This window comes from Quercus suber, unplaced genomic scaffold (assembly GCF_002906115.3).
Source record: "Quercus suber isolate HL8 unplaced genomic scaffold, Cork oak 2.0 scaffold_294, whole genome shotgun sequence".
NCBI lineage: Eukaryota > Viridiplantae > Streptophyta > Magnoliopsida > Fagales > Fagaceae > Quercus > Quercus suber.
Genome location: NW_027069750.1, coordinates 45,344 through 71,261, shown reverse-complemented (window position 1 = coordinate 71,261; position 25,918 = coordinate 45,344). Strand labels below are relative to the sequence as shown.

Here is a 25,918-nt window from a genome sequence, read left to right as displayed (position 1 = left end):
ACTACTTTTGTCTGGATGTGGGTGTCCTTCCCGACCACCTACTGGTTTGTCAGCTGCCCAGCTACCACCACTTACTTGTGCTGGCTGTGCTACTCCTCATTACCAGACAAAGAAAACTATTTTGTTTGCTTGTTCACCGTGGCATTCTTATCCACCACAATATGGGTATTCTTTCTTACTATCCCTCATGGCATGCACCTAGTGGTTCCAACTCATCCTTCTCTCTTTTGAGTGGCATGTCATACTAGTAGGACATTTCCCCCGAAATAATTTAAGTAGGAACTCCAGAATAAGCTTTCCGTTCTCCCCACCGCCAAACCATACCCTCTTTTACCTCTGATCAATGACCCACCTCACCTAGATTGGTTAGGTACAGTTTGGTGGTGCCTGGGTCTTGGCATGCTCCACTTTTATGTATGTCCAAAGCTTGTCTGCTGCTCATGCATTTGCCATGGACTAGAAGCTCTTTTATGCATTCTGCCACTCATTCTTTTGACCTCTTGTGGCGTGAACTGTTTTCTAATCCTCCATCCTTTAGGGCTTGCTTCCTCTAAGGGATGGGCCTTGCCTGATTGTAGGCTTCTCTCTCTTTTAGCCCACTGTTTACTCCTTCCGTTGGTTTGCCAGTATTCATACCACGCCATTCTGTTATTCCTGCTACGGTGCTATTTGATCCGTGCTCGATGGGCCTCCTTGGGGCCTGCTGTATGCCCTTTTCTCACTTGGTTATAATGACCCAGTATAGTCATTGGGTTTATACTCATGCTACTTTGGACTTTCCTGACCCATTACATTGTTCGTCGACTCCCTTGGCCCATTTCTTCCTCCTTGGGCATCCTCGGCCCATTTCCAACTCTATATTCCCATAGGCTTTTACTAATTCTTTTGGACTTTTCTGACCCAATTATCATATCCTTCATCATTGGTGTTCATGGGCTTTCCCTCAACCCCTTATTTTCTTACTTTGGGCTTGCCGTGGCCCATTCTTACTTTTCTACATCACATAATGCTCATGAGTTTGCTACTTCCTTCTTTGGGCTCCTTTAGGCCCATTTGCTTTCCTCAAGACCCATTTGTTTATTTCATGGACCTATGACCCATTATTCATGCCATTTGGGCTTAATGGGTTTTCTCTCAATCCTGCTAACTCCTTCCTGCCCATATTGTTGGACTGCTTCTTGCTGTTGGGCTTTTCCAAAATAAGCATTAACAATCATCTAATTCAAATTTGTATAATATAAATAGTGATTGATATCAAGATCTTATTACCAGAGTCTCTTCAATTTACTAGACTGAGCTTCATAATGAAGTGCATCTATTATAAGTCAGAATAATGTAATTACCAGCCAAATTCAGACTTAGCATATACGTATCCGCCATGACTTATTGACATTAAGTAGCTTCAATTTTCACACATCAGACATTACATATTGAAACACATATCACCATAAGTGTTATATGGATACAGAATATTCAATCTTCAGACAATAGATAAATAGCTATATGTTGAACATAATACTTGAAGCATGCATCCATGTAACTTTCTTGGATCTTCCACAATAATGATGCTTGAGGCTCCTTGATCCACTCTTGATAAAGATCCAGTAGGCTGACAATATAAGAAAAACTACCACTACCAGTAAATCCATATAATTATGTGTGTAAAGCATATTAAAAGGCATGGAAGAGATAAAGGAATGAATTACCCTTATATAATTCTTGGAAAAAAAAAATTAACCCCATTCATTTAGAGGCTCCAACATCCCTAGCTCCATCATCTGCAGGCTCATTGTTTGAAGCATTCTCTGAAGTGTCCATGCAAGGACTGTTTTTAAACTGATCGACATTTTGGGGCTCAGGCAACGGGTAAGAATTCTTAGGTCCTTGGTGAGGGAAGTTTTGTTTACTTTTTGTACTCTCTGGCAAACATCCCATTGTCAAGTTCAATGAACCTACTACTTTGTGTTCACATGGGAGCTTTGTAGAAATAGGTGATTCAGGAGTATCAGAAAGTTTTCCTGGTAACTCCAGAGGCCTATGGAAGAGCAAATGAGCCACAGTTCGGTCTATGGGATTGGTCTCTGTTTCTATATCAGGCATCCCTGGATTCCTGCAATACCATATGGTTCAAGTATGAAAACTAATTGAAAGTAGATCATCCAACACAAAGAGGTTGCAAACGCACCATGACTTAAAATATGATGATACTGTTAAAGCATCCAATCTAAAAGCTAAACTTGTTGGTGCGGGGACCCAAATAGTAACTGAATTTATAAGAAGGTCCAACCTAAGCAATATGGGATTTTTTGTCTAACACTATTTCCCATGTACAGACCTAAAAAATTTAGAAGAAATCCAAAATTGCAAAATGCTCTAAAGCAGCTCAACTGAAAAAATATACATAAGAAATCTAACGAAAGGTGCAAATAGGCCAAGCACAAGGAGTCCAACAACAACCACAGCACTCTGGACTGTTTTATTGCATCCAATTCAAAAACTTAAGTTAATAGGTGGAGAAACTCAACTAGTGCATAAGCCTATACAATGTCCACATGTGACCAACATGGGGCATTTTCTATAAAAATACTTTGTCTGCACTCACATCACATACTGACACACATGACATGAATTCTCAACTGTAAATAAATAATGTGACTATGAAAAGATATGGAAAGGTGTATGGGTGAAGAACCACAGGATGCAAATCATAGAACCGATTATTGAATTCATTAAATCATTTGTTTCAGAAGGTTCGTGATATACAGTTTCTCTCATTCAACTGCAACATATAGATTTTTCAAAGCCAAGTCACCATTTACATCTGCCAATTTTTTGCAGGGAATTTTCACTAAATTAAGCTGTTACATTAGTAACATGTAATTTGTAAGCCATCAATTATCTAGTTTCAACAAAATTTTTGAGATAGAAATTAATGAAAGTTACATGACCTATTTCCATGTGTGGCAAAAGAAAGAAGAGGCGTCCAATTTGAAGATATAGACTGATAATTGTATTGGTGTACTAACCTATTACGGCTATTGATATCTTCTTGACCCATGACTTCATGTTCATCCCTGCTACTTTTGTTGGTACTGAATGTATCACCAGCATATCGCCTTTGCATTGCACTTTGAGCCAAACGGAACAAGCTATCCCGTATACAGAGTCTTAATTTCATGTCCAACTGTAGCAAAATGTTGGCATTGTAAGTTTATAACTAGTCAACTTACTTTATGAGGAAACTAATCCACACAAAAGTCAAGCATACCTTTGAAATAACATCTTGAAGCCTAAAAAGTACTGTTTCCTCCGCTGAATAATCATCAACTGCCACAGAGACTGTATTGGAATCATCTTGTTCTAAAGGAGAGTTTGGATCCAGAGCAGGAAAATTGCTTATATCTTCAACTTCAAGATCAGCTCCCTCAAAGGGCAGAGTTTGACTTTCTTGAGTAGACTTTTGGGTGAAAGAATGATTTACAGAAGGGACTTGATGATTGAATTGTTGCTGCTGTTTCTGAATGGCAAGCATTGCCCGCATTTGTTGCCGCCTCCTTAGTTTTTCAATTTTTTCCTGAGGTGTCATGATCAGAGGTTTCACATGGGCATTCTCTGAATTGCTTATGGGGTTTGCTTCCCCTGCAGAACCTTCATAACCAGGAAGCAAAGGTTGATGCTTCCGCTCAGCAGACTGAACATGGGAAAGCACAGGCATGGCAGGATATGGATTTGTGAGATTCCCATAGGCTGATGGAGCCACAAATAGATTGGTCATGTGCTGGTATTGCAAAGACTCAGGTCCTGGAAGCTGCCTCTGATGACTGAGCATTGAAGAGGGAGGAGACTGTAGCATGGACGGAGCCAATTGGTTCTCAAATTGTCTAGATGGGTTTCCTGATGGAGACCAAGTACCATACAAATGTGGTAATGCCTTGACCTTGCTCTTCTCTGGCTTTCTCCGAGATTTCAACAGTTTTTTTTGCCTAGTAGCCTGTACATATGAACAAGAAACTAATGGTTGGTGGACATTTTGGGGATTAAAGGAATACAAATTGGCAAATTGCTCTGAGTAATGCGATTGTGCAGACACTTATAGTCATCATAATATAAAAATGGCACACACAATAGAGAAAAACACAAAATACATGCACATTAGAGCAAACACAATTGTTGTACATTAGGAATATAGCTACCACCGATGGAAAGAATTAGTTTGAGCCAACAAAAAACATATCCAATATGGGGAGATTACACAGTAAACAGCACCAGATGTTCCTTTGATACTCATCAATAGCTTTTCCAGTTGTAACAAGTAACCAAATGATGACTTCAGGTACTTCACATCGTGAACATCATGCACTTAGCAGCCAAGACTAGGTTGTTTTACATCAGAATTAGTTGTCTACCTGCAACTTTATCTAAGCGAATATCCAAGTCATCCCACAGAACTACTCAGGTAACAATTCTTTTTCCAATGTTTAAGATCATTATATGACACACATGGCTGAAGCTATATAAGATGCACATACTCCAACTAAATAGGAACTCTGAGCCTATAGTCATCATAAAAGAACTCCATTTAATATCAGCACAATATTGGATAATACATCAGTATAAAATTGTAGCACAAAGGATACGATTATTTTCAGTTAGAAGCATCAGTTTCAATAAATCATAAGCCTGACTACTATACATTGCCAAGTGTAAAGTGGCAGGTACATTCTCTCTAGGACAACTGAAGCCATTGCAGTGCTTTTTCTATTTTTTTAAATTATCAATAAGTTATATACGCATCTGGTGGGTCTTGAACTCTTGACCTCATCTTCCACTTTGAACTTATATGGGGAGAAGCTGCCATTTCAGCTGAAGGTTTTGAGGACACTTCTGCACCCTAAATTCTTAGAGACATGAAACGGCGTAGGTAATTAATTTTGGGAGTGTCTAACAAGTCAGACTGCCATCTAACAAGACTGGTTCCTCAAATTTTACCGCTTCAGGTTTCCAGGCAATTCTGGCATGAGATGAGCCTACCAGCCCTACCCAAAGCTACCCCAATCCTATATTTCACATTGCTTAAGCTTTTGGTTCCAGCCAATTATAATTCACACAAAGAAAAAGGTACATATGAGCAAAAAACTAACAAAATATCCAAAAATGACAAAATAAGTAATGGTATTTTGTCATCCATTGCAGGTCTGTGTTTTATGTTTTGTATTTTCAACTTGAAAATATTAAAGTTTGACAACAAAATGGTTCTAATAAAAGGAATACTGTTTGTCTATCATCAGCTGGCACTGTTTTGGTAGACCACCCTATGAGAATATTATTTGAGCTGTAATCTTCAATGCAGATTGCAGACACCATGAATGAGGGATAAGTCACTAGGTATTAAGTATTATACTATTATGAAGTTGAATGGAGAGTGTAAAAGAATATACCTTATCTGTAAACGCATTGGTGGTCACAACATTTTCAGCAGCTGGGTGAAAGGTCACCGCAGAGGTTTTCCCCACCATGTCCATATCTGTCTGCAAGAGAAACAAATATGATGTGATTTTTGTGTTCCACTTGCTTAAGTGAAAACCATAATGCTATTGGGACTGATTGCACTGCAAATTATCTCATATTACCTGTTCCTTCGCCATAGTATTAATTTTGTCTCCAGCACATTCTACGTGATCTAAGATTGCATGCGCATTCTGCATACCATGAAGTGCAGGATCTTTGAGTTTCCCATAGTCAATGCTAAATGGCTGGTCATCATCTTGTTGCACATATTCTGTTTTGATTTCCATTTTCTCGGATGCATTTCTTAGTTCTCCTGACCCCAAATTTGGCAAGCCCACAGATATTGGGAATGTTTTTACCGGGCTGTTAACATCTTTAGAAGAAGGCCATAGCTCATCATCATTACCAAGATTTGCATGGCCAAAAATTGGGTCATCATTGCTGTATGATCATCACTTGTGAGGATATTGAGTCAGATGGATACCATAATATTGAGAGAAAGGAGGAGAAAACAAGGAAAATAAGTTAAGGAACATTACAGTAATAAAGGGACATAGAGACTCTTCAGAGTTATTTAAGCTCACTATGCTCTTTTATCAAATTTTTAATTGACCCATTTCACTTTTAGCTTAAGAAATTATGTTACAAACTCCAAAAAAAACAGATAACAACAATTCTAAAATTGAAAAGGCAAAAGGCTAATCAAGCAGACAAGCTCCTAACACCACTTCCAATTATGAAAGGAAAAAACATAAAGCAAAGCTCAGAAAATTGCCAAATCAGTTCCTAAATTTAAATTTTATTGTCTCATTTGTAAGGGTAAAGAACTTGGACAATTTAAGCGAAAATGGTGGGCCCATGATATTTGGAAGAAAATCATGTTTTGGAAGAAATTATCAGGTATCTCGAGTAGCATAAGTTCTCTGCAGCATGCATATTTGTCAAATTCTGAAATGGAGAAAAGAGAATAAAAGGAATTTTTTTTTATTTAATTATATGAGCGCATGGCTACCAAGAATATATTGCAGGATGTTGTCAAGAATAAGCTTCATTACTATATAGAGAGAAAGATAAAGCTATCTTCAAGTACCTGAAAATTCGGTCAAGATCATCAAAGCTTCCAATGTTAGCCCAGCCATAGTCAACCAAATCTCCTTGCTCTTTACCTTCATCGGTATTTTCAAAAATTTCAGCATCTTTGTCCAGTTGATCTGTCTCTGCTTTCAATAAATATCACATAAAAATGAGTAAATCAAATAAGAAATCATGCCCCTTCTATCAGTCAGTACACACACAGACAACACAATAACATGCACATATATAGACATGCAATTCATTCCAATGACTGGTATTTTCTGCACCTCTTGTTGAATTATATGTGCTAATTTCAGTTAAATTGTTAGATACTCCAGTACCCATGGAATCCTGTTCAGCTTTGACAGCATTGGATAAAGAAAAATGAGGCCATGAGTCCACGCTAAATCCAGAAGTAGAAATCTCTCCATTGGTTTCATGGTTGGAACTGCTCTCTAGCTTTATGCCATGCAAGTGAGTTTTAGCCCCAGCTGTCCTCTGCTCAGTAGGCTTGTTGGTAGCAGCTTCTTGGGTCCATTCCTTCTTGCGATAATCTTCACTAGCCTCAGGATAAGGCACAATATGGTCACCACTCTCATCAGCCTCACCCCATATTATGTTCGCAAGCTGAAAATTTAAGTGTAAAGCATCACCATGACAAGTGAGAATAGCAATGTTATCTAACCAGATAAAATATCTTTGAGCAGTTGATGGTATAAATGCTTGAAAAGTAAACAAAAACTTATAACAACCCAGCAAAACTTACTGATGTGTTTGTGAAAGCAAAAAAGTATGAATTAAAACCAGAGCATAGGTATCCAGTAGGACACATAGTATAGTAACAATAATACACATGTTTGCACGTACACATAATACTGGGGGAGAGAGAGAGAGAGAGAAAGATTCAGTAAGGGGAAATCTCTGAAAAGGTTTCAACAACAAAATCTAAATCTAGCCCTTCACTACTAGGGAGGTCTTCAAGTTACCTTTTCCCCTGCTATTCTCTTTTTCTCAAAGCTTAGAAACAAATAGATCCAACTAGATCCTCTTCCTTCTTTTGCATCTTTATTTATTGAAACTATTGATGAAAATGAGAGTCTTGAGTAATTGAAAACCCTATCAACCTTATTTTTTGTCCCAGATGTTTTCAGATCTTGTCAAGAAGCATTGAAAAAAGGGGTGTAAATTACTCCAACCTCCCTTAACATTTTAAAAGATGACACCCCACCCCACCCCCCCTTCCCCCCAAACTATGGACAAAATGACACGCCTCCCCCTCTGAGGTTTGTATAAATGCAACAAATAAGTTTATGTTTGACTTTCCTAACAAAAAATATCCATTTAAAAAAATTCTATTAATCTGTACAAGCCTCAAGGGGGGAGATTGTCAATTTTTCCTACTTTGAGACTTTAACAACAATTCTTTTCCCTTGAACTGTGTAACCCCTACTTGCTTGACTTTCTCACTTTCTCCAACACTTTGGGTCCTGACGCTGGACCGTAAAGCTGCAAGTAGAAGGAATAAGTCACACCATTGGGCCCTTTCGGTCTAGTGTATGACTTTGTTTGAAGTCTTCTTCCAGCATTGAGACTTGATCGAGAAGGCTTGGGCAATTTTTTATTCCAATCATTTAGCTTTCTTTTTACTCACCTGCCTACTATTCTATACTCCTCTTGTCATGTCCCCCAAATACATGTTTCGCATCTCCACATGGAATCTCTCAACACAATAATATACATTGTCTCACTGTCTTCAACAGAATGGGCACAATAACATTGTCAATCTTGCGATCCATTGCCTTATCAAGTAAGATCAGTCCATGCTCTCCGGCTTACCCTGAATAGTATGTATTCTTTTGGGTTCATAATACATACCTCAAGAAGGAAAGTGTCATTTTTTCCATAATTAGGGTAGGATTTTTTTGAATGGAATATTAAGTTAGGATAATCACAGTGTTAGAAGGAATGGGCTTATCTTTTGTATTTATAGAAACCTCAAGGGGGAATGTCATTTATACAAATGTTTGGGGGGATATTTTTCATTTTGATAAACCTTTTGATAATTTGATAATTGGGGGAGGGAGGATTTGAACCTAGGATGCCTCCTTTGGAAAGACCAAGAGATGCCAACCAATTGAGCTAGAAGGCTCTCGGTAGTCATTTCAATATACCTCAAGGGAGGTTGGTGTAATTTACCCAAAAAAAAAAAAAAAAAAGGTGAATCTTTTAATACAATAATAACTTAGAAGACCATCCTTGAACGGCCTTCCCTTCAAAACTTAATCATGAATCTTTTTTCTTTTCTTTTTTTTGTTTTGGGGGGGGGGAGGGGGGGGCGGGGGAAGTGCGAAGCAGTAATGATGATGTATCTGATTAAAATAGAACAGGACAAAAGGGTCCTTGTACAAAATCTACAAGGTACTAACAAGAAGTGGTGCAAAACAGATATGTAGTTACCACCTGTAAAATCACTTCCATTCCTATAAAAAAATATTTCCATTACAAATCAACTGCAACAAAGCCAAAAAGTTTTGTTTCCACTAAATCCCTTTGTTGGGATGATCCCCTCCCTCAATAATAGGCATTCAAAATCCAACAAAGGGAAGATGGAAAATCCATCAAATCAGCTATTGTGCTACAACAGAGAAAGAAACCCGAACTGAAAGCATGGTAAAAAAAAAATTGGTGATCAACTGATTCCTCTTGCCCTCTGCGTATCAAACATCTCTTATTAATAATCTCCAGAATATGTTATGAGTGGCCAAAACCTTATCCAATTCCTCTGATTATCAAAAAGTCAACCTTCAACAAACAGAAGCACACTCCATATCAAACAAGCCAAAAAGGGTGCACCAACACGACTCACAAGTGCAACAGGAAAAGTTTTAACAGTGGAAACTCAATATATCACATATCTATATTAACCAAAACCCTCATTTGGGCCATATTCTGACACCACAGAAAACACTATCTTGATATTTTCTCTGAAACCAAGATGACTAAACAACTCCAGTCACCCCCCTTCAGCAGATAGCCGCTTGGTGATTACTACTTATTCACTATTAAACCATAAGAATCTAGCAATTAAAAACGTAGTGCGGTTGACCCATGCACTACATTTTCTTGAAAAGACAACATAAACAGGGTCCCCTTCATCTCATCCTCCTTTTTCTTTACAAGACAATGGGACTCACGTGAAACTCATATCCTGATGAAGGTGGGATCTGACGCCAAGCCTCTGCTTGAAGAAGCCGCAGACTTCACTAGCAAGCTACCCAGCACCTTTTCAGTCTCATATTTTTCACATTTCTGTCTAAACCTTAACCAAAATATTAATCTTTCAGCTAAATCATAAAAATCCAAAGATCAAAATCTCCTATATGACTCCACTTAGAGCAATATTTCATATTGGAATATCACTTTCAGAAATTCGCCCAATTCTTGTTTCTTCATTCATGTTGCTTTCACTCCATGAAAAGAACACTTCCCTGCACCATACAAACTAACTTCAACCCCTATTCTTTTCATATTGAAATACCATTTAAACCTAAAACAAACTCATGGCCACTTCAAACTCAAGTGAAATTGCAATTCAATTTCCAACAGAGAGACACTAGTTTAGCTTCAAGTTTTCCATGATTGCCTATAACTTTGAAGTGTAACCCACATTCAGTCTGTTCTAAAATCTATAGATTATGACACTATTCTCTCTCTATTTATATTGTCCTTGATAAGTAAAAAAAAAATTGGTAAACATCAAAGTGGATTTTTTAGTTAAAAATAAACAACTATATATAAAGAAAATTTTCAAAATGATACAACCATACCAAAGAAGGTATTCAAATTATATGGAACATTTTTCTACTCATCTAAGTCTCTTCAGCAAAAAGTGAACTTCACAGTAGTACATACTACACAGCCATGTGCTTTTGAGCTAACAAAATTAAAACATATTTCTGCATTCTATTCCCATATCAAAGATCCTTCAAAGCACCGTGAAAATTCATAAATTAAGCTGGAAAAAAAAAAAGGAAAAAGAAAGAAAACACACACAATAAGAACACAGCAATCTAAACAGTACCCAGAAAGCAAGTTCACATCTTAACCTCAAATCCTCATACATATAATCATTCTGACAACTACATCCCACCAAACTAAGACTACCAAACTTCAATCATATACATAAACAAACAAATTCAATTACAAAATTTTCAAACTTCTCCATTCAAAAAAAAAAAAAAAAGGTTACATACCTCTTCTTCGTTCCAATCAAACATTGCTGAAAACTCCAGAAAAACTCTCTAAGCCAAAGCCCAATTCATAGCCACTCAAGTAGATTGTCTTGCACATCGCCAAAACAAAAACCGCCCACAATTTTTTTTTTTTTTCACAGATAAAGCTTCAAACTTTAGTACAAAAACAACATGGAAATCCAACAGGAACCTCACAGTTAAAAAGAAAAAAATGCAAAACAAAAACTTGGTTTTTTTTGTTCTTTTTTCTTCTTTTGGTTTGCACTTTAGTTTTTTTGTTAACGTTGTAGTTGATGTTTCACAGTAAAACCGAGCTTTCCAGAGTTGGGTGGGGGGTGGTGGGGTCCATATCACGTGATTTCCACGTGGGTCAAGTGGATTTTCGGAGTGACACGTGTCTAGGCGTATCTAAGTTTGTGGCCAGGAGAGAATGATCTAATGCTTCAATATTATTGGCTGGGCGCCTGATTTTATTTAATATTATATTCTTTTCATTTTACTATTTTTGGTGCTTTCAATTATGTTGAATTTTTGGGTTTTGGGTGTGGGGCCCACCTTGAATGGATCTTGAGGTTGGTGATTGAGCTCATTTTGGTGGTCGCTTTCGTATTCGAGCGGGACCCACAGTGTTTGCCTACTTGCCTCTGTTTTTTTTTTTTGTGTTTTGTGTTTATCATTTCATTTTCTTTACAGTCAGATTTTTTTCTTTTTTTTTCTTTTCTTTTTTTTATGGGTGGGATTGGAAGTTTAGAAAGATTTTGGTGTTAATTGATTACAGGTAGGAAAAAAAATTATGGTCACGAGGATCAAGCTTGGGTATATAGTTGACTCTTGGCTTAAAAGTATGAAGGGTGTCATTTTCTTGCTCTGGTTTTGTTTTAACAATTAGTTTTGACTAGTTTACAGGTGGTATGTCACATAACTTAGTAAGACAATTCAGAAATCAACTTAGTAAGACAATTCATGTAACTATTCACTTGTGTTTTAATTACAGGTACGTCAACATGTTGGTTTGCCTAGTAGATAGGGCTGAGGCCAACATTTAGGGTATGAGTTTGAGTTCTCCCATTAACAGTGTACTGCGGCTCCTTATATACACTTATAGGTTGTTCACTTAGTTCATCAACGATTTTAGTGTTAGAGTTTTAGCCTTAGAGTGATTCACATTAGAAAATTTCTATCCATTTTACAAAAAGAACTTACAAAACACTTTTACAAAACACTCACATCTGTTTATTTATTCTAAACAATTTGTTTCAATAAAATATTCATTTTATTGCGTTTTTTTATATTGTTATTATTATTTCCTTCCCACACTCTCCTTTTCTCTAGAACCCTCTCACTCCCTCCCTCTTCCTCTCTCTCTTAGAGACCCAAGCCACCCAACACAGCCCAAAATCACCAACAGCCAGCCACCATCAACGAAACAACACAAAACCACCATCAATCCACCCAGCCACCATCAATGGATCAAACTCATTAACAGATTAGCCACCATCATCAACCCACCATCTACGAACCAACCCTATTAACGAATCAGCCACTATCATCAACCTGCCATCAACCCACCATTATCAAGTATCTAGCCAACATTAGCCCACCCAAGCCACCACTAATGGCTCAACCCCACACCCATCATCAACCTACCATCATCCCACCCATCGTCAACTCACCCTTCATCAAGCAACCAACCTCCATCAACCCACCATCGATTGACTAAGTGACCCATTTGTTTGGCTTTTTTTGGCTATCAAGTGGTAAAAGAGGTTTGGTCAAGCGGTGGGTTTTGTGTTTGGTTTAGGGTTGTGGTTTGGAATGAAGGAGAAGATGAAGAAACAAAGAAGGGAAAAAATCAAATTGAGGAAAAAAAATTAAAGAAGAAGAGGAATCTTATGTGAAGAGAGAAAAAAAAAAATTATAAAGGAGAAGAGATGGTATCTTGTATGCAAAGAAAGAGAGAAGAAGAAAGAGAGCAAGAGATATGATTATGGCAAGAAGAGAGAGAAGAAAAGGAAATTAATAAATAAATTGATACAAAGTTACAGTAATCATATATATTTACACTATTACTATAGCCCCTTTGTATATTTGCACAATTATAAACAAAATTGATGCAGGTGCTTTTCATGCCATATTGTGTAAATTCTGTTACTTCTTGTATTTTAGCAAGACTGATGCAATTGCTCTAAGAGTATCACTATGGTCATGCTCTGATAAAAAAAATCACACTGATTGCACATTTTTAACGTTTTTTTTTTCTAACAAAAAAAAAATCTCTAAGTAACATATTAGGGCCATTCCAAACAAATTTCTTCTTGTAATTATATGATGTGTGTGGGATAGAAGACTACATACATAAAAAAAAAAAAAAAAAAAAAAAAAAAAAAAAAAAAAAAAAGGCTATCAAAGAACTCTGAAAGTATCTTAGGTTGAAAGGAATCCAAGAAAGTGAAAATTGAAAAATGGAATTCAACCTGGTCTGTATATGAACATTTTATGGTCTGCACATCCCTAGTTAATGATTCTTCAAATAATTAATTAAGTTTGGCGCTAAAAAATACTACTATTTTTTTTTTTTTTTGAGAAGAAAATACTACTAACATGAATCCAAGTGTCAATATGATTAAAATTATTGATGTTTAATGTAAATAATGTCTTAGGTTGTACTTAATAGTTAACAGTATGATTTTTTTTTTTTTTTTTTACATAGGTAAACAACACAGTTTTTTTTTTTTTTTTTTTTTTAATTTATTTTTTAAGACAGGCAATGACACTGTATTTGATTATCCATTCATGCTTAATTACTAAAAAATTATGAGGATATGTCCTGCAATTTTTATTTTTATTTATAAAGAAAGAACATGACCTCTAGGCTAACACCATCATAGCATTTCACAGAAAATCATTACATCACTAATCTCATCCAACAATCTAAACATAAAAAGGGGTTAAAACTTAAAAGCACTTGAAGAAATTGGTCAAATTATGACCAGTGGATCAAACCTTACAACTGTCTTTCTAGCACCTTTTCTTTTTACCCTTGAGGATTAGATAAATTTGTTTTTGAAGGAAAAAAAAAATAGTTCAATGAATGGGTAAATTGTTTGTGTAATTTTGTTGTGCCTTAAAATGGGTTTGGAGTGACAAGTTATATATGTAAAATGGTTTTTCTTTTGGGCCTCTCAGCTCACTTTATGGGCCTCTTAAGTCTTTGGATTCGCAAAGAAGAAGAAAACGTCAAAAAAGAAACGCAGAAAAATGAGATAAAAAAGGCGAAGAAAAACGACTCCACTGGGGATCGAACCCAGAATCTCTGGTTCCGTAGACCAGCGCCTTATCCATTGGGCCATGGAGTCTTCGTTGGTACCAAATTTTGTAATAATATATATAATGTAATGTCTAGTTATTTTCATAGTATGGATGTTAATACGTTTACAAATTATAACATTCTCGAGGGCCTTCAAAAAGACCTTTTAAGATTAAAAGGGGTTTTGTGAATTTGTAATGATATGTTTAGTTGCTAAGTGAATGAGTCATGAAATTCATATTCATACTATACCAACCTTTGACCTACCAATATTAATTTATTGGTTACAAACAAACAAAACCACTCAGCAAAAAATCAAATACAATGGTTCTCCTTTGATTACATCAAACTAGCATACGTGTCCATTCTTTCTACAACTAAAAAATAAAAAATGAGAAAAAAATTCCCCTTTTTTTTTAATTCACATGGAACCCTCCAACCTCACTTTTAGTGAGACAAAAGGATATTTTTAAGTATACTATGAACTAATTTTCTGTTCACCTTTAGATACTACCATGTGGCAATATTAGCTTTCTCAAAAAAAAAAAAAAAAGTGGTAATATTAGTTTAATTAGTGAAGGCATATGATATTTGAACTTTATTTTTGAACTTCGTTTTTTAGCTGGGTTTATGTTTGAACTTGAAATACAAGAAAGGAAGAGATTCTCTAGGAAAGGTTTAATTTATTTTAGGTTGAAGCATGAAACATTGATTATAGTAGCTTTATCTCTCCTCTTTAATTTTGGGAGGATCAGTGGATTATACCATTATAGAAAGGGAGAGCGATGAGGTTCTTCTTCTATATGTAAAAGGTTTTTCTCACTAGAGTATTGCAAAGGAGATTACTAATATTTTGAATTTTGTAAAGTGTTTTGATGCTTTTTTTTTTCTTTTATATATAGAGAGGGCAATGTTTCAGCCCATTTTTTAGCCCAATGGGCTGCTTTTATTAATTGAGTAGGACCATTTTTCATCACTAATGTTCCTCTCTTAGCTACTCAGGCTGTGCAGAAAAATGGTTCTAAGCTCTTCCTTCTTTTGTTCATGTTCATATAAAAATTTTTTATTCAAAAAAAAAAAAAAGCACGAATATATTGAACCTTGGGAAATCAATTTCCAAGTGATGATATTTAAAGAGCCATTTTTAGGTGTTAACCACTCCATAGGTAAGTACGAAAGCTTAATATATAAGAAAGTTTCCTTGTTATTGATTTCCAACCAAACCTATATAGTACTAATGTCTCCTTGTCCTTTTTGTGGTGAGCATAAGAGGCCAGAGAGGTCAGTATTTTTGTTACTTATTTTATAACATATATATGATGTAGCGATGACTCAGCATTAGACATTTGTTATGCTATGAAAACCCTATACAACCTTTGAAAGAGTGGGACGTAGCTGCCATATGTGACCTTTGGGACATTTTGAGACACCTGCCCTAGTCATAGGGGTACGTGTCAATCCTAACAAGTTTAATAATATTAATTTTTTAATAATTTTTTTAAACTATTGACATAATTATGACTAGGCTGTTAGGAATGTATTGAGAGGAAATTGCAGCAAATTTTTTTTTTTAGAGGGAGTTTTTATAAATAAAAAAAAAAACTGCAATTTTTTTATTAAAAAAATTGCAATTTTGATATAGTTTTTTTGTTTTTAAATTTTGTTGAATTACAGTTCTATCCTATTTTTTAATTTTTTAGGAGCAAAACCATCTAATTAAATTGAGGTATTTTAATAATTCGAAAAAATGATAACTAACTTTCCAAATTCTCTTAATATATAGAGATAAAAGCGGCATATATAGTAAATTTATGTAATAATGATATTATTTTAATCACAACTTATCACCATAACATAATCTTATAGTTGCCCAAATGGAAAAATTTTTAAATCCCCTCATCTGTTGTAAAAAGAAAATATAATTATTTAATAAATTGTGAAAAAAGATGTGGGAAAAAAATTTGTCTGACATTAATATTGCTTGTGCCAAACCCATTAACTTTTCTCATATATAAATTGTATCATCATTAATCGTGTCAATTTTATCAAGAACCTTAAGAAAACAAAGGTACTGAAAAAATCGTATCCCATTACACGTGTCAACTGCCAATCCTCTAAAAACTATGGGTTATTTCTTATATAATATATATATAATTTAAATGCTTATAGACAGCAACCTTAGCTCATTAAACTCTCCTCACTGGTGGTGTAAAACACAATGCTTTGATAGACGTAAATATATGTAATTAGCTAATCTTGCTGTCACAACAAGGACCAGTGTGACTAGATTATTGTGTGACAAGTATATAGTATAGTACTATATAGTAGTATGTACACACACACACATATATATATATATATATAGGAAATGATAAAATGTGACTACATATGTAATTAATAGTCCTGCTCCTATATTTTACTCTAGGGCCAAGACACCTGAACTACTAGGTGATATATGGGGCATCATTATGTGAGGTGGAGATATGTGAAACTGTTATGCACAGTTTCAAATTATGGTTTTCTGCTATCATATTTCACATATTTATGAGGTTGAAGGTAATTTTTTTAATTGGGTTTCTAGAAGAGCAAATATCTGAGCTCACACATTCGCGAAATGGCCTTTATTCAACAATGTATATGGTTCTTTTGATTTGGGCAATGATCCTCTCTGTATTGTATCTGTAATCAGATTGAAAGCTGATTTGTTCTCTTTATAATTAGTTTTGCTTTTGAATAAAAATTTACCGGTTCATTTGAAAAACAAAAGGTAATATTTTTTGTCTATGATGATGATAATGTCATACGACTAGCTTATATAATAAATTCTTTTCCCCCATCTCATGGTGTGAACTCATAGATCATATTGGGTTTTGAGCAACATAAAATAAGAGAGTACAATCTTTAACGTAGCCACGAAGATAAAGATAATAATAAAAAGTTTGGTGGGGTTTATATAATAATTTATTTTCCTTTGCTTATCAGAAAAAAATGATTTAGTTTCCTTTATCCCTAGTGTGAACACATAGATTGTGTTGGGCTTTGAGCATTGTAAAATAATTAAATAAAAGAGGTGATAGAATAATACCAACCTTCCTCGTACCATGTCGATACGTTGGAAATTGCCACTATCACTACGTTTAAAACTTTAAAGCTAAAAGGTAGATAGAAAATAGGAGAAATATATTAGTGGTTGTAGTGGTTTTTTATTTTTATTTTTAAGATACACTTTAGTTATAGTTTTTTTTTTTTTAGGTGTAGTACATTATGCTATTGAATTGAAATTTAATATATAATTGCATTAAAATTAACAATTATTCCTAAAAATGATAACATTATTTGTTATTTTAAAAAATTTAACAAATATTTTAAAGATATTAGTTTAAGAAATATTTTTAAAAATTTTTGTGGGAATATGAAATATAACTAAATTTTTTAACATATTTTATTTTTCTTATTAAAATTGTCTTAAAACTTTTTTAAAATTGTTCATTAGCAAATGTCTTAAGAACACCCATTAACTAAACTTTTTTGTATTTTATTAGTCAATACAGTTATGTGTTAAAATCTAATTAGAAAAACTAAATGTATAACACCTAACAAACTGTTTTTCTTAAGACAAACTGTTATTTTATGTTGCTCAAAAAAAAAAAACAAACTGTTTTTCTTATCAAAAAAGAAACTGTTTTTAAATTTTCTCTCGTAGCACTATTAGTTACTATTTACTCGCACCACTGAAAAAAACTCTAGTGGGAAAGAAGAAATAAAAATTAAGCTTCGGTAGTACCGAAATATATAGCAGCAACTAGCAAGAGATTCCATATATTGTACTATAAGGCCATGCCAAAAACGATTGTCTATGAAAATCAAAGTACAACATTTTATTTTTATTTTTTACGATTGCATGTTTGTCGTTATAAAGCGGTAAACAAATCAAGCCAGCTTGAGCATTAAGATGTTGAAGTTTGGATTATTTATTTTATCATCAAGTTTGAATCAAGATCCATTTTTTCAAAATTTTATGTTAAACTTAATTTGATGATTTCTTGAATTAGTTTGATTACAACTTTCATTGACTTAGTTTGGTAAACTAACTTAATAATATAAACCTTATTTAAAAAACCCTAAACTTTTTAGTTTTTTAGACATATTAACTACCAAACTATGTTGTAAACTCTTTCTAATTTATTCATTTATACTAATAGTTTAATTTTATAAATCATGATATAAAACTGCACTTTTATGAATTTTTTTTAAAGGGTAAGTATTATTTATAGTTTTCATTAATATATAGAGCTGAGCTTGGGGTTGTTTAGACTTGTAATCTAGCTTTAAACTTGAGCTAAAGCTTAGCTAGTTTATTAAATTAACGAATGTGATTGAACGAGTATTTTAACGAGACAAATTCAAGTCATTTGCAGGTAACATGATTCGTTTTATAAACCCAGACTGCACACAATGAATTTTGAACCTATCATGAACTATCCTTCACTTTGTTGTAAAGGAAGAAAGTGTGGTTTGAGTTCCTATTTTTCTTTTAATTAATTATTGGGGGAATAAAGGATTGTCGAACCAATGTCTATTCTTTTTTTTTTTTCTTTTTTCCTTTATATATATATATATATATTAATAGAACCAACGTCTATTCTCTCCACAATTCTTTTTTTTTTTTCTTTTTTCCTTTATATATATATATATATATTAATAGAACCAACGTCTATTCTCTCCACATGTAATGTCCAAACATGATCATCGTGAGGTGGCGTTAATTTTAATGTTTAAGGCATAGTATATTATTATAAATAGGAGGCTCATGGTCATGTCTCCTTCACATTTTTATCATTTCCCTAGAGAGAAAAAAAAACAATTCTCAAACTGCTCAACAATGGCTACCCTCATTGCTCCTGAACACTTTTCTCCTGTTGAAGATGCTGAAGCTCTCAAAAAAGCCTGCAAAGGTAATCTTTAAACACATGCATACACATATTTTTGCATGTATATTAGTTTGTATAGATCATTTAAATCAATACATGTAAATATACTCACATACATTTGCATGCAATTTCATTTCACTTCCTGACTGTAAGTGTGCCTTCAACTTAAAATTGGTTTAAGCAGTTATTTTCTTCTTCTTAACTTTATTTATTGTGATCATAATCTTTATATATATATATATATATATTTTTTTTTTTTTTAAGAAACACACACAAGAGAAGGGAAAATAAATTATAACATAAAGACACAATCTTGTTAAACTCATTTTGTGTAAAAGAATACATGCAATACAAAAAGACCGGTCTAGATGCTTTAAAAACACCGCTATAGCTCTTGAAAGCGCCAGCATATGCAATAGAAAATGCCTTCTTGTTTGATGTTGACTACATTAAAAAAGGAAGACTACTCAGTTCTTTAATCAATGGAGGGCCGGTGATATTTGCTTAACAGATGAGATCATGACTAGTTCCTTGTTCTAGCTAAAATGAAGACATCTGTGATCTGTGCTTGTCACTTCTCTCGTGTCTTTTCTAAACCCTTGTATAGTTTATCACTCTCTAGCTTAAAAAGATAATGATTCATAAGAGAAAAATATAAAATACTATGAAAAATTTTGTGGATCTGTTACCTTATAAGTATTGTTACATTTTTTTGCTATTTAAGGATTGTTTGGGATGGGCTGAAATTTTCAGCTTATTTCCAATTTTAACTTATTTTTACTATTATTTGTATGTTTCATTACATTTTTTGATACTATTTATGAGTCCTAATGTACTATTTAGCTTATTTTTCAATTTTTTTAATACTTTTAGCAAAAAAATTTTAATTTCACCTAAATAAGCTATTTTCAAACAGACTTTTATTATATATATATATATATATTTATAGACTACACTGGAAACAACTAGAGTCATGGCCGTCTTATATAATATCATATATTACCAGATTTATTTGGTAATATTTGCCATTAAAGTATTAACTTTGTTGACCATTACATTACTAAATAATAATATATCTATAAGCATAAGTGTTTGTGGGGTGTGAGGGGCAAGGACTAAAGTTCAAGTTTTTAAGAGGGAGTATCACACATATGTACACACTTAGATTAGGTTAGAATAAAATTTTTATCTTATAGCACCAAAAAAAGAAAAGAAAAAAAGATGTAGTTGCTCAAGATTTTCTTATATTTTTACATGGTAATAGATCGAGCTAGAGTTCTAAAATTAAGAAATATTTTTCTTTTCTCCATTCTCGTTGTCCTTTCTCAAAGTATCTAAGTCGTGTTTTATTCCATCAAAAAAAAATTTCTTCCAAAATCAAGTTGTTTTCAAACTTCCATCCTTACGTTTTCAAGGGGATAAAAATTAATACACTACAAAGTAAATACAATTTTGTATAATGTCATGAACTACCATAGTTTTGTAATACTATTGTAATCCAAGTATAATATAAATAAATCAAATAGATCATGAAATGGAATTATTTAAAAATTTCCACACCTCTTTTTTTTCTCACATCCAAAAGGTGAGACTACTAATGAGCCAACTTTTTGCATCACTAGATTTAAATTACACTAGACATGCTGACATATTTAGAGAACCTCACTTACTCATACCTCCCTTTATATGATTAAAGAAAAATTATATATAAAGATTAGTGGAGATCACCTGTCTCTGTTCTGGATAATACCTACATTTGTTTTATCTTCCTGGTATGTATGTGTTTTTCACTGTGTCTCGCTTTGATTTAAAGTTTTGAACTCTCTCTTTCTCCTGCCTTTTTATTTTTTTTTATCAAAAAGAATAATTTTTCTATAGTCTGATAATGATTTTGTAGTTAGATTTTCTTACCATCCGATCAGCGCCTGTTTATTAGTCATAATTATGACAACAAATAATCAATGGACCGCTGTGTTATTATATGTAGGGTCATGTTAATGGGTGTCTATAGGAAAATTATTAATAAACTATATTAGAAAAGGTTCGCCATCACTTTCATGGGAAATATATATAGTTGTTAAAAAAATTTATTATTTTATCATTTTCCTATAAAATATTTCTAAAAATAGTTTCTAAACCAATGCTCTTAGGACATTCATTGACATTTTTTTTATAGGTACATATAGCATGGACTCAACTTTATAAATTGTAACACTTTTGAATTGAACCATGTTAGTCTTAATTTTTTCACAAAATATTCTTCAATTTATTAAGATGATAAATTGTAGCTAGAGTGATATAGTTGTCAAATGGGCTTACTATTAACACTATTTTTATACACCATATATATGTGTGTGTGTGTGTTTTTTTTTTTTTTTTTTTTTTTTGGGGGAAAGAATTTAGATTGATCCATAGAAAGACAAAAAATTACATATGAAGAAAGATGAAGAAGAATCTCGAACTTTAGTTGAACAACCAAGAGCCATCTGTATATTTTAAAAACCATGCTTAAAAGTAGACTGTCGTTGAACAACCTAGAAACAAAAATATATTTTAAATAGCATGATTAAGTAGGCTAAGTAGTAAAGTTGCAAAAGAAGCTGGCTGGGTGTTTGGGTGAGTTTGAAAGTTCACTTATATATAGATCTCATCTTTTTCTTTTCTTTCTTTTTTTCTCTGTCTCTTCTCAAATTATTTGTTTTTAAAAACAATATATATTGGGTGAGTTTGAGAGTTCGCCAATGAATCTTATCCTCTTTTTTACCATCTCAAATTACTGAGTAAAAAACATGAAAAAGAAGCTGGGTGTCATTGTCCCAAGTTCATATCCAAGCTAATTTATTGTATGTCATTGCATGGAAGAAGTTGGCTAATTTTGGAATGGCAATAAAAGAATTAGGAAGTTTGAGAAATAAATAAGTTGATTATTTGAATGTTTTAGTACTTCATACCAATTTACTTAATTCTTCAAAAATTTTGTTATCCAACTAATTAATTATACACAAATTAAGAGGGGGAAATTGCATAGAATGCTTAGGGAACAAATAAAAAATTTCTAGCAAAATTTATTTAGTTTTTGTGCATGAGAAGACGCCAATTAAGTTACACTTTGAACCATGTTTTTCATTTAGTAATATGTTACAAGATTATTACCAGTGGTATTCAATGATTGAACTAAGGTAGTACGAACTATCAAAAGCACCTAATCCATAAATTGCTAAGACCTAACACATTAATTATGCTTGAATCAAATCTAAGACCTAACACATTAATTTTAGATTAATCAAATTAAGCTAAGACCGAACACGTTGATTTTACAATGAATCAAAGTTAACCAAAGCAGACCTAGCTATGTACTACTATCTTTTTTGGTTGATTGAACTTTTTTTTATGAGAAAAGTTTATTGAACTTGGTTCAAGACATGTTAAGTTTTATTTTGAGAAGATGTTAAGTTATGGCCAAAAACAAAGTGTAAGGTTAAGTAGTATGCTTTTAATATTACTTTGATTTGAGCTTATCTTTTGTTTCTGAATTGAAATTTTCTTGCCGTCTCTAAATATATGTTACTCCAAAATAGAAAATCGGCCTTCATGTGCCTTTTATTTAGTTTAAATGATTAACTTAATTTTTATAGAATATTATGAAATTTTAGGAAATGGACTTGGAATAATGGGAAAAAAAAATGTGGGACTACCAAAAATGATTTAAAAAATCCTTCTTAGTTATTTTTTTTTCTTGAAGAGCTTCTTAATTCTTACAAAGGGCATTGTCAAACAAATTAATTATTTCACTGCATCTTAATTTAATTGATAGTAGTAAAGTCAAAATTGTGGACCAACTAAGTCTTAATCATCATTATTTACGTATGGAGTGACTTGAAATGGTTGTTCATTCTTTCTCAAAAAAAGAAAAAAGAAATGGTTTGTTCATTTGATTTGTCATTGTGAGTTGTCCATTTTTGCTTAATTCGGTAGACAAATAAATGGCTCAAATTTCAAAGTGTCTCATTTATGATTTAACCCATGTCCTTTTATGTGAATGAATGTTTGTGTATTTGTCATCCATGAAATGATGCAAAAACAGAAGTGGAATAAATGTGTACTAGAAGTACCTATCAGAGAATGCCAACACATGACACAGTGATTGTATGAGAATCTAAGCCAACTATTGCATATTAATGGGTAAACAAGTTTTAAAATGTCATTAATGATCCTTAATTCTTAAGTTAAACAAGGCCTTAATAAAAGTACATTTCTTAGCATTATAAATAGGAGTGTCATTCTAGAGAAATTAAAATTATCTCTAGTGAAAGATTGAAGAGCTAAACAATGGCTACCATCATTGTTCCTGAAAATGTTTCCATCCATGAAGACGCAGAAAATCTCCAAAAGGCTTGTAAAGGTTAAATTGTTTGTTCTTTGAATATTGATTTGATTATTAGTAAGTTTTTTCTATGCAAATAAATTGATCTGAAGGTAGCACTTTTCATTAATTTATATGATTTTTGTTGTTCTAATATGAGCACTTTTCATTGATTTGATTATTAGTAACTTATTTAATTTCCTATTTGGTGTTTGGGAGTACTAATTGTTCTTCTTTTTAATTTTACATAATTTTTAAAGTAATTTAATGGAATATACAAATAGAACGAGAAGCGCGAGAACAAAATATTACTGAGCCACAAGCTTCTTGAAGAATAAATGCATATGTTTTTTCTTTTTTTTCTTTTTTTGTAAGTGTTAATATATGAATGTTAGTCTCAATTTTCTTTGCAAATAAAACATTAGTCTCAATTTTCTTTGCAAATAAAAACATCTAAAGGCTGCACTTTTCATTAATTTATGATTTTTGTTGTTCTAATATGACTTTTTTTTTTGTATGTTAACTTGTTAGGATGGAATCATAAATTATTAGTCTTTCATACCATTTTAAAATATACTAAAATGCAGTTTTCTTTGAAAATTTAATAATTAAAAATTTTCGCTTACTATTTATACTTTATTTAAAAAATCAATATCTCTCTTTTATTAGAGTTTATATTAAAGATGATAGTTTGAAATTTTTTATTACTTTATTTATAAGATAATGAATCAAATGATAGTCCTCTAAAAACTTGGATTTTCTAAACAAAATCAACCATATATTTGATTGAGTTAATTATTTTTTCTAAACGGAATCAACAAAGAAGTAGATCGATATTTTGAATTTCATGTTTTACTATTTATTATTAAACATCAACATTTTTATCTTTTATATTATAATCATTATTTTTTCCTTAATCTATTAAGATTTAAAAAAAAAAATATGAAGGATTAGATCTTAATGTCACATAATATGTAATAAGGTATATTAGATTTTAATAATTGATCCAAAATAAATTATTTAGAATAAGCGAAAGCTAGTAGGAGTTTTTCATGGATCACAAAGAGGCAATGACTCATACATGAGAGAAAATTGTTGGGTACACATGCATGAGTAAAGTTCTATATTAAACAAGAGTGAGTGATTAATATAATATAATGAGAAATGCTAACAGATGTTTTTAGGGTAATGGTTAACAATTCATTTAAAAAAAGTTTTCATAGAAAAAGAAAAAGAAAAAGAAAAAATATTTTGACAACTTTTTTCATTTCTCATAAAAGTAGCATCAAAACTTTCGTATAATTAGCCCAAAATTTTTAGCTAAAGCGTTTAGGTTGAATGATAACTTTATTTACTATATTAACTACTCCGTTAGAATCTTCAAAACATCCCCAAACAACTTTGCCACAAACGTTTCGCAAGAACTAGTATTAATTTTTAGCAGTCCCATTAAAAAACATCTCAACTACTCCAACTAAAGACTAAAGAGAGATTGATGACTTATTAAATGTTGTATTAACTGAGTGCCTAACTACTTCGACAATCCTAATTAAGTCCATCAATGGCACACATTTATTCACAATTAATGGGGCCAATCTCGTGGTACGCATGTGCAATTGAATTCGTGCCTCTTATAAATGCGACAAGCATCTCTCTTATTCTCATTGGACGTACTCGGGTCTTGTTTCTATCTTTTTGTGTTATAAGATGTAAATGAATCATATTATTAACTAAAAAAATTAATTGATATCCTAAACGCATTGATTTAACAAATAATTTTAGAAACTTTTTATGAAAAAAAAATGTAATTAATTTTTTTTGACAGTTTTTAATATTTGAGTCATATTAATAAGTGCCCTAATGACTATGATACCTAAGTTAGTTGAGTTTATAATAGAAGAAATGGATAATTACAGTAAACCCACCTGTGGTAAGGCCCGTTTTCACTTTGCCTATCCATGGTTCAAAACTTATCACTTTGCCCACCTGAGGTACCTTCTGTTAGGGATCTGTTACCCACCCCTCCGTTTGCAGTTAGAAAAACACATTTTTAAAGAAAAACAAACATAACAAAGATCAAAAAGTTAGGGCTTTTTATTTCTTAAGAACTTCTATAAGAACAAATTGGAGGAAAAAACAACAAACCCAGATTCAGTCCAAAGAAAAAAAAAAATTCAAACCCAGATTAATTGAGAGTGTATGGACCGCTTTCGAGTGCGCGATCGAAATGGCTATGGACTTTGTGTTTTCCTTTGCCGCTTTGATCAACTAAGGTTAATTCGAACAAGGCTCGGACGTCGGTGCCTTCGCTGGCGAGCGCGATGAAGAACGAAACATAGGCAGAATTGTCCTCGGGGTTTTTCCCGTCGGGATAGAAATATATCGCCCACTGATATCCTCTGACGGTGAAGTTGTCGCTCGCGATGTGCTTCCCTACTCCCATGCCTTTCGCCAACGAGTAGCCTTGGATCACGAACTTGTG

General features: G+C 33.0%; 2 protein-coding genes and 1 non-coding gene across 7 annotated transcripts in view; 1 reads left to right on the top strand and 2 right to left on the bottom strand.

The window, feature by feature from the left end:
• Positions 1–1,298: 1,298 nt before the first annotated feature.
• Positions 1,299–11,123, bottom strand: LOC111991752 (protein LNK2). 5 transcript variants are annotated; one of them, XM_024023554.2, is made up of 9 exons: positions 10,836–11,123; positions 6,870–7,209; positions 6,599–6,725; positions 5,631–5,949; positions 5,439–5,528; positions 3,269–3,991; positions 3,027–3,184; positions 1,707–2,110; positions 1,299–1,627 (listed from the first exon to the last, which is right to left on the bottom strand). In XM_024023554.2, exons 1-8 carry the CDS (start codon positions 10,857–10,859, stop codon positions 1,744–1,746), a joined length of 2,148 nt encoding a protein of 715 aa, XP_023879322.1. In that variant the 5' UTR covers positions 10,860–11,123; the 3' UTR covers positions 1,299–1,627; positions 1,707–1,743. The 5 variants fall into 5 exon arrangements, with proteins under 5 accessions (XP_023879322.1, XP_023879321.1, XP_023879320.1 ...); XM_024023553.2 differs by having other exon boundaries at positions 1,299–1,609; XM_024023552.2 differs by having other exon boundaries at positions 1,299–2,110.
• Positions 11,124–14,118: 2,995 nt separating this feature from the next.
• On the bottom strand, positions 14,119–14,191 carry TRNAR-ACG (transfer RNA arginine (anticodon ACG)). Its single transcript has one exon. It is a non-coding gene; the product is annotated as a tRNA-Arg (tRNA).
• A 9,114-nt stretch (positions 14,192–23,305) lies between these two features.
• Positions 23,306–25,918, top strand: part of LOC111991764 (annexin-like protein RJ4) — a gene marked incomplete in the record, with an annotated part of 7,053 nt that continues 4,440 nt past the window's right edge. The window contains 1 exon segment of the mRNA XM_065782221.1: positions 23,306–23,475. Within this exon segment, the coding sequence (XP_065638293.1) occupies positions 23,403–23,475 (73 nt within the window).

Coding starts and splice junctions, on each gene's coding strand:
- LOC111991752 (XM_024023552.2), bottom strand. CDS start 10,859: ATGTTTGATTGGAACGAAGAAGAG. Junction 5,950..6,598: donor GATCTTGACCGAATTTTCAG/GTACTTGAAGAT, acceptor ATGATCATACAG/CAATGATGACCCAATTTTTG. Junction 2,111..3,026: donor GATATCAATAGCCGTAATAG/GTTAGTACACCA, acceptor ATGGTATTGCAG/GAATCCAGGGATGCCTGATA.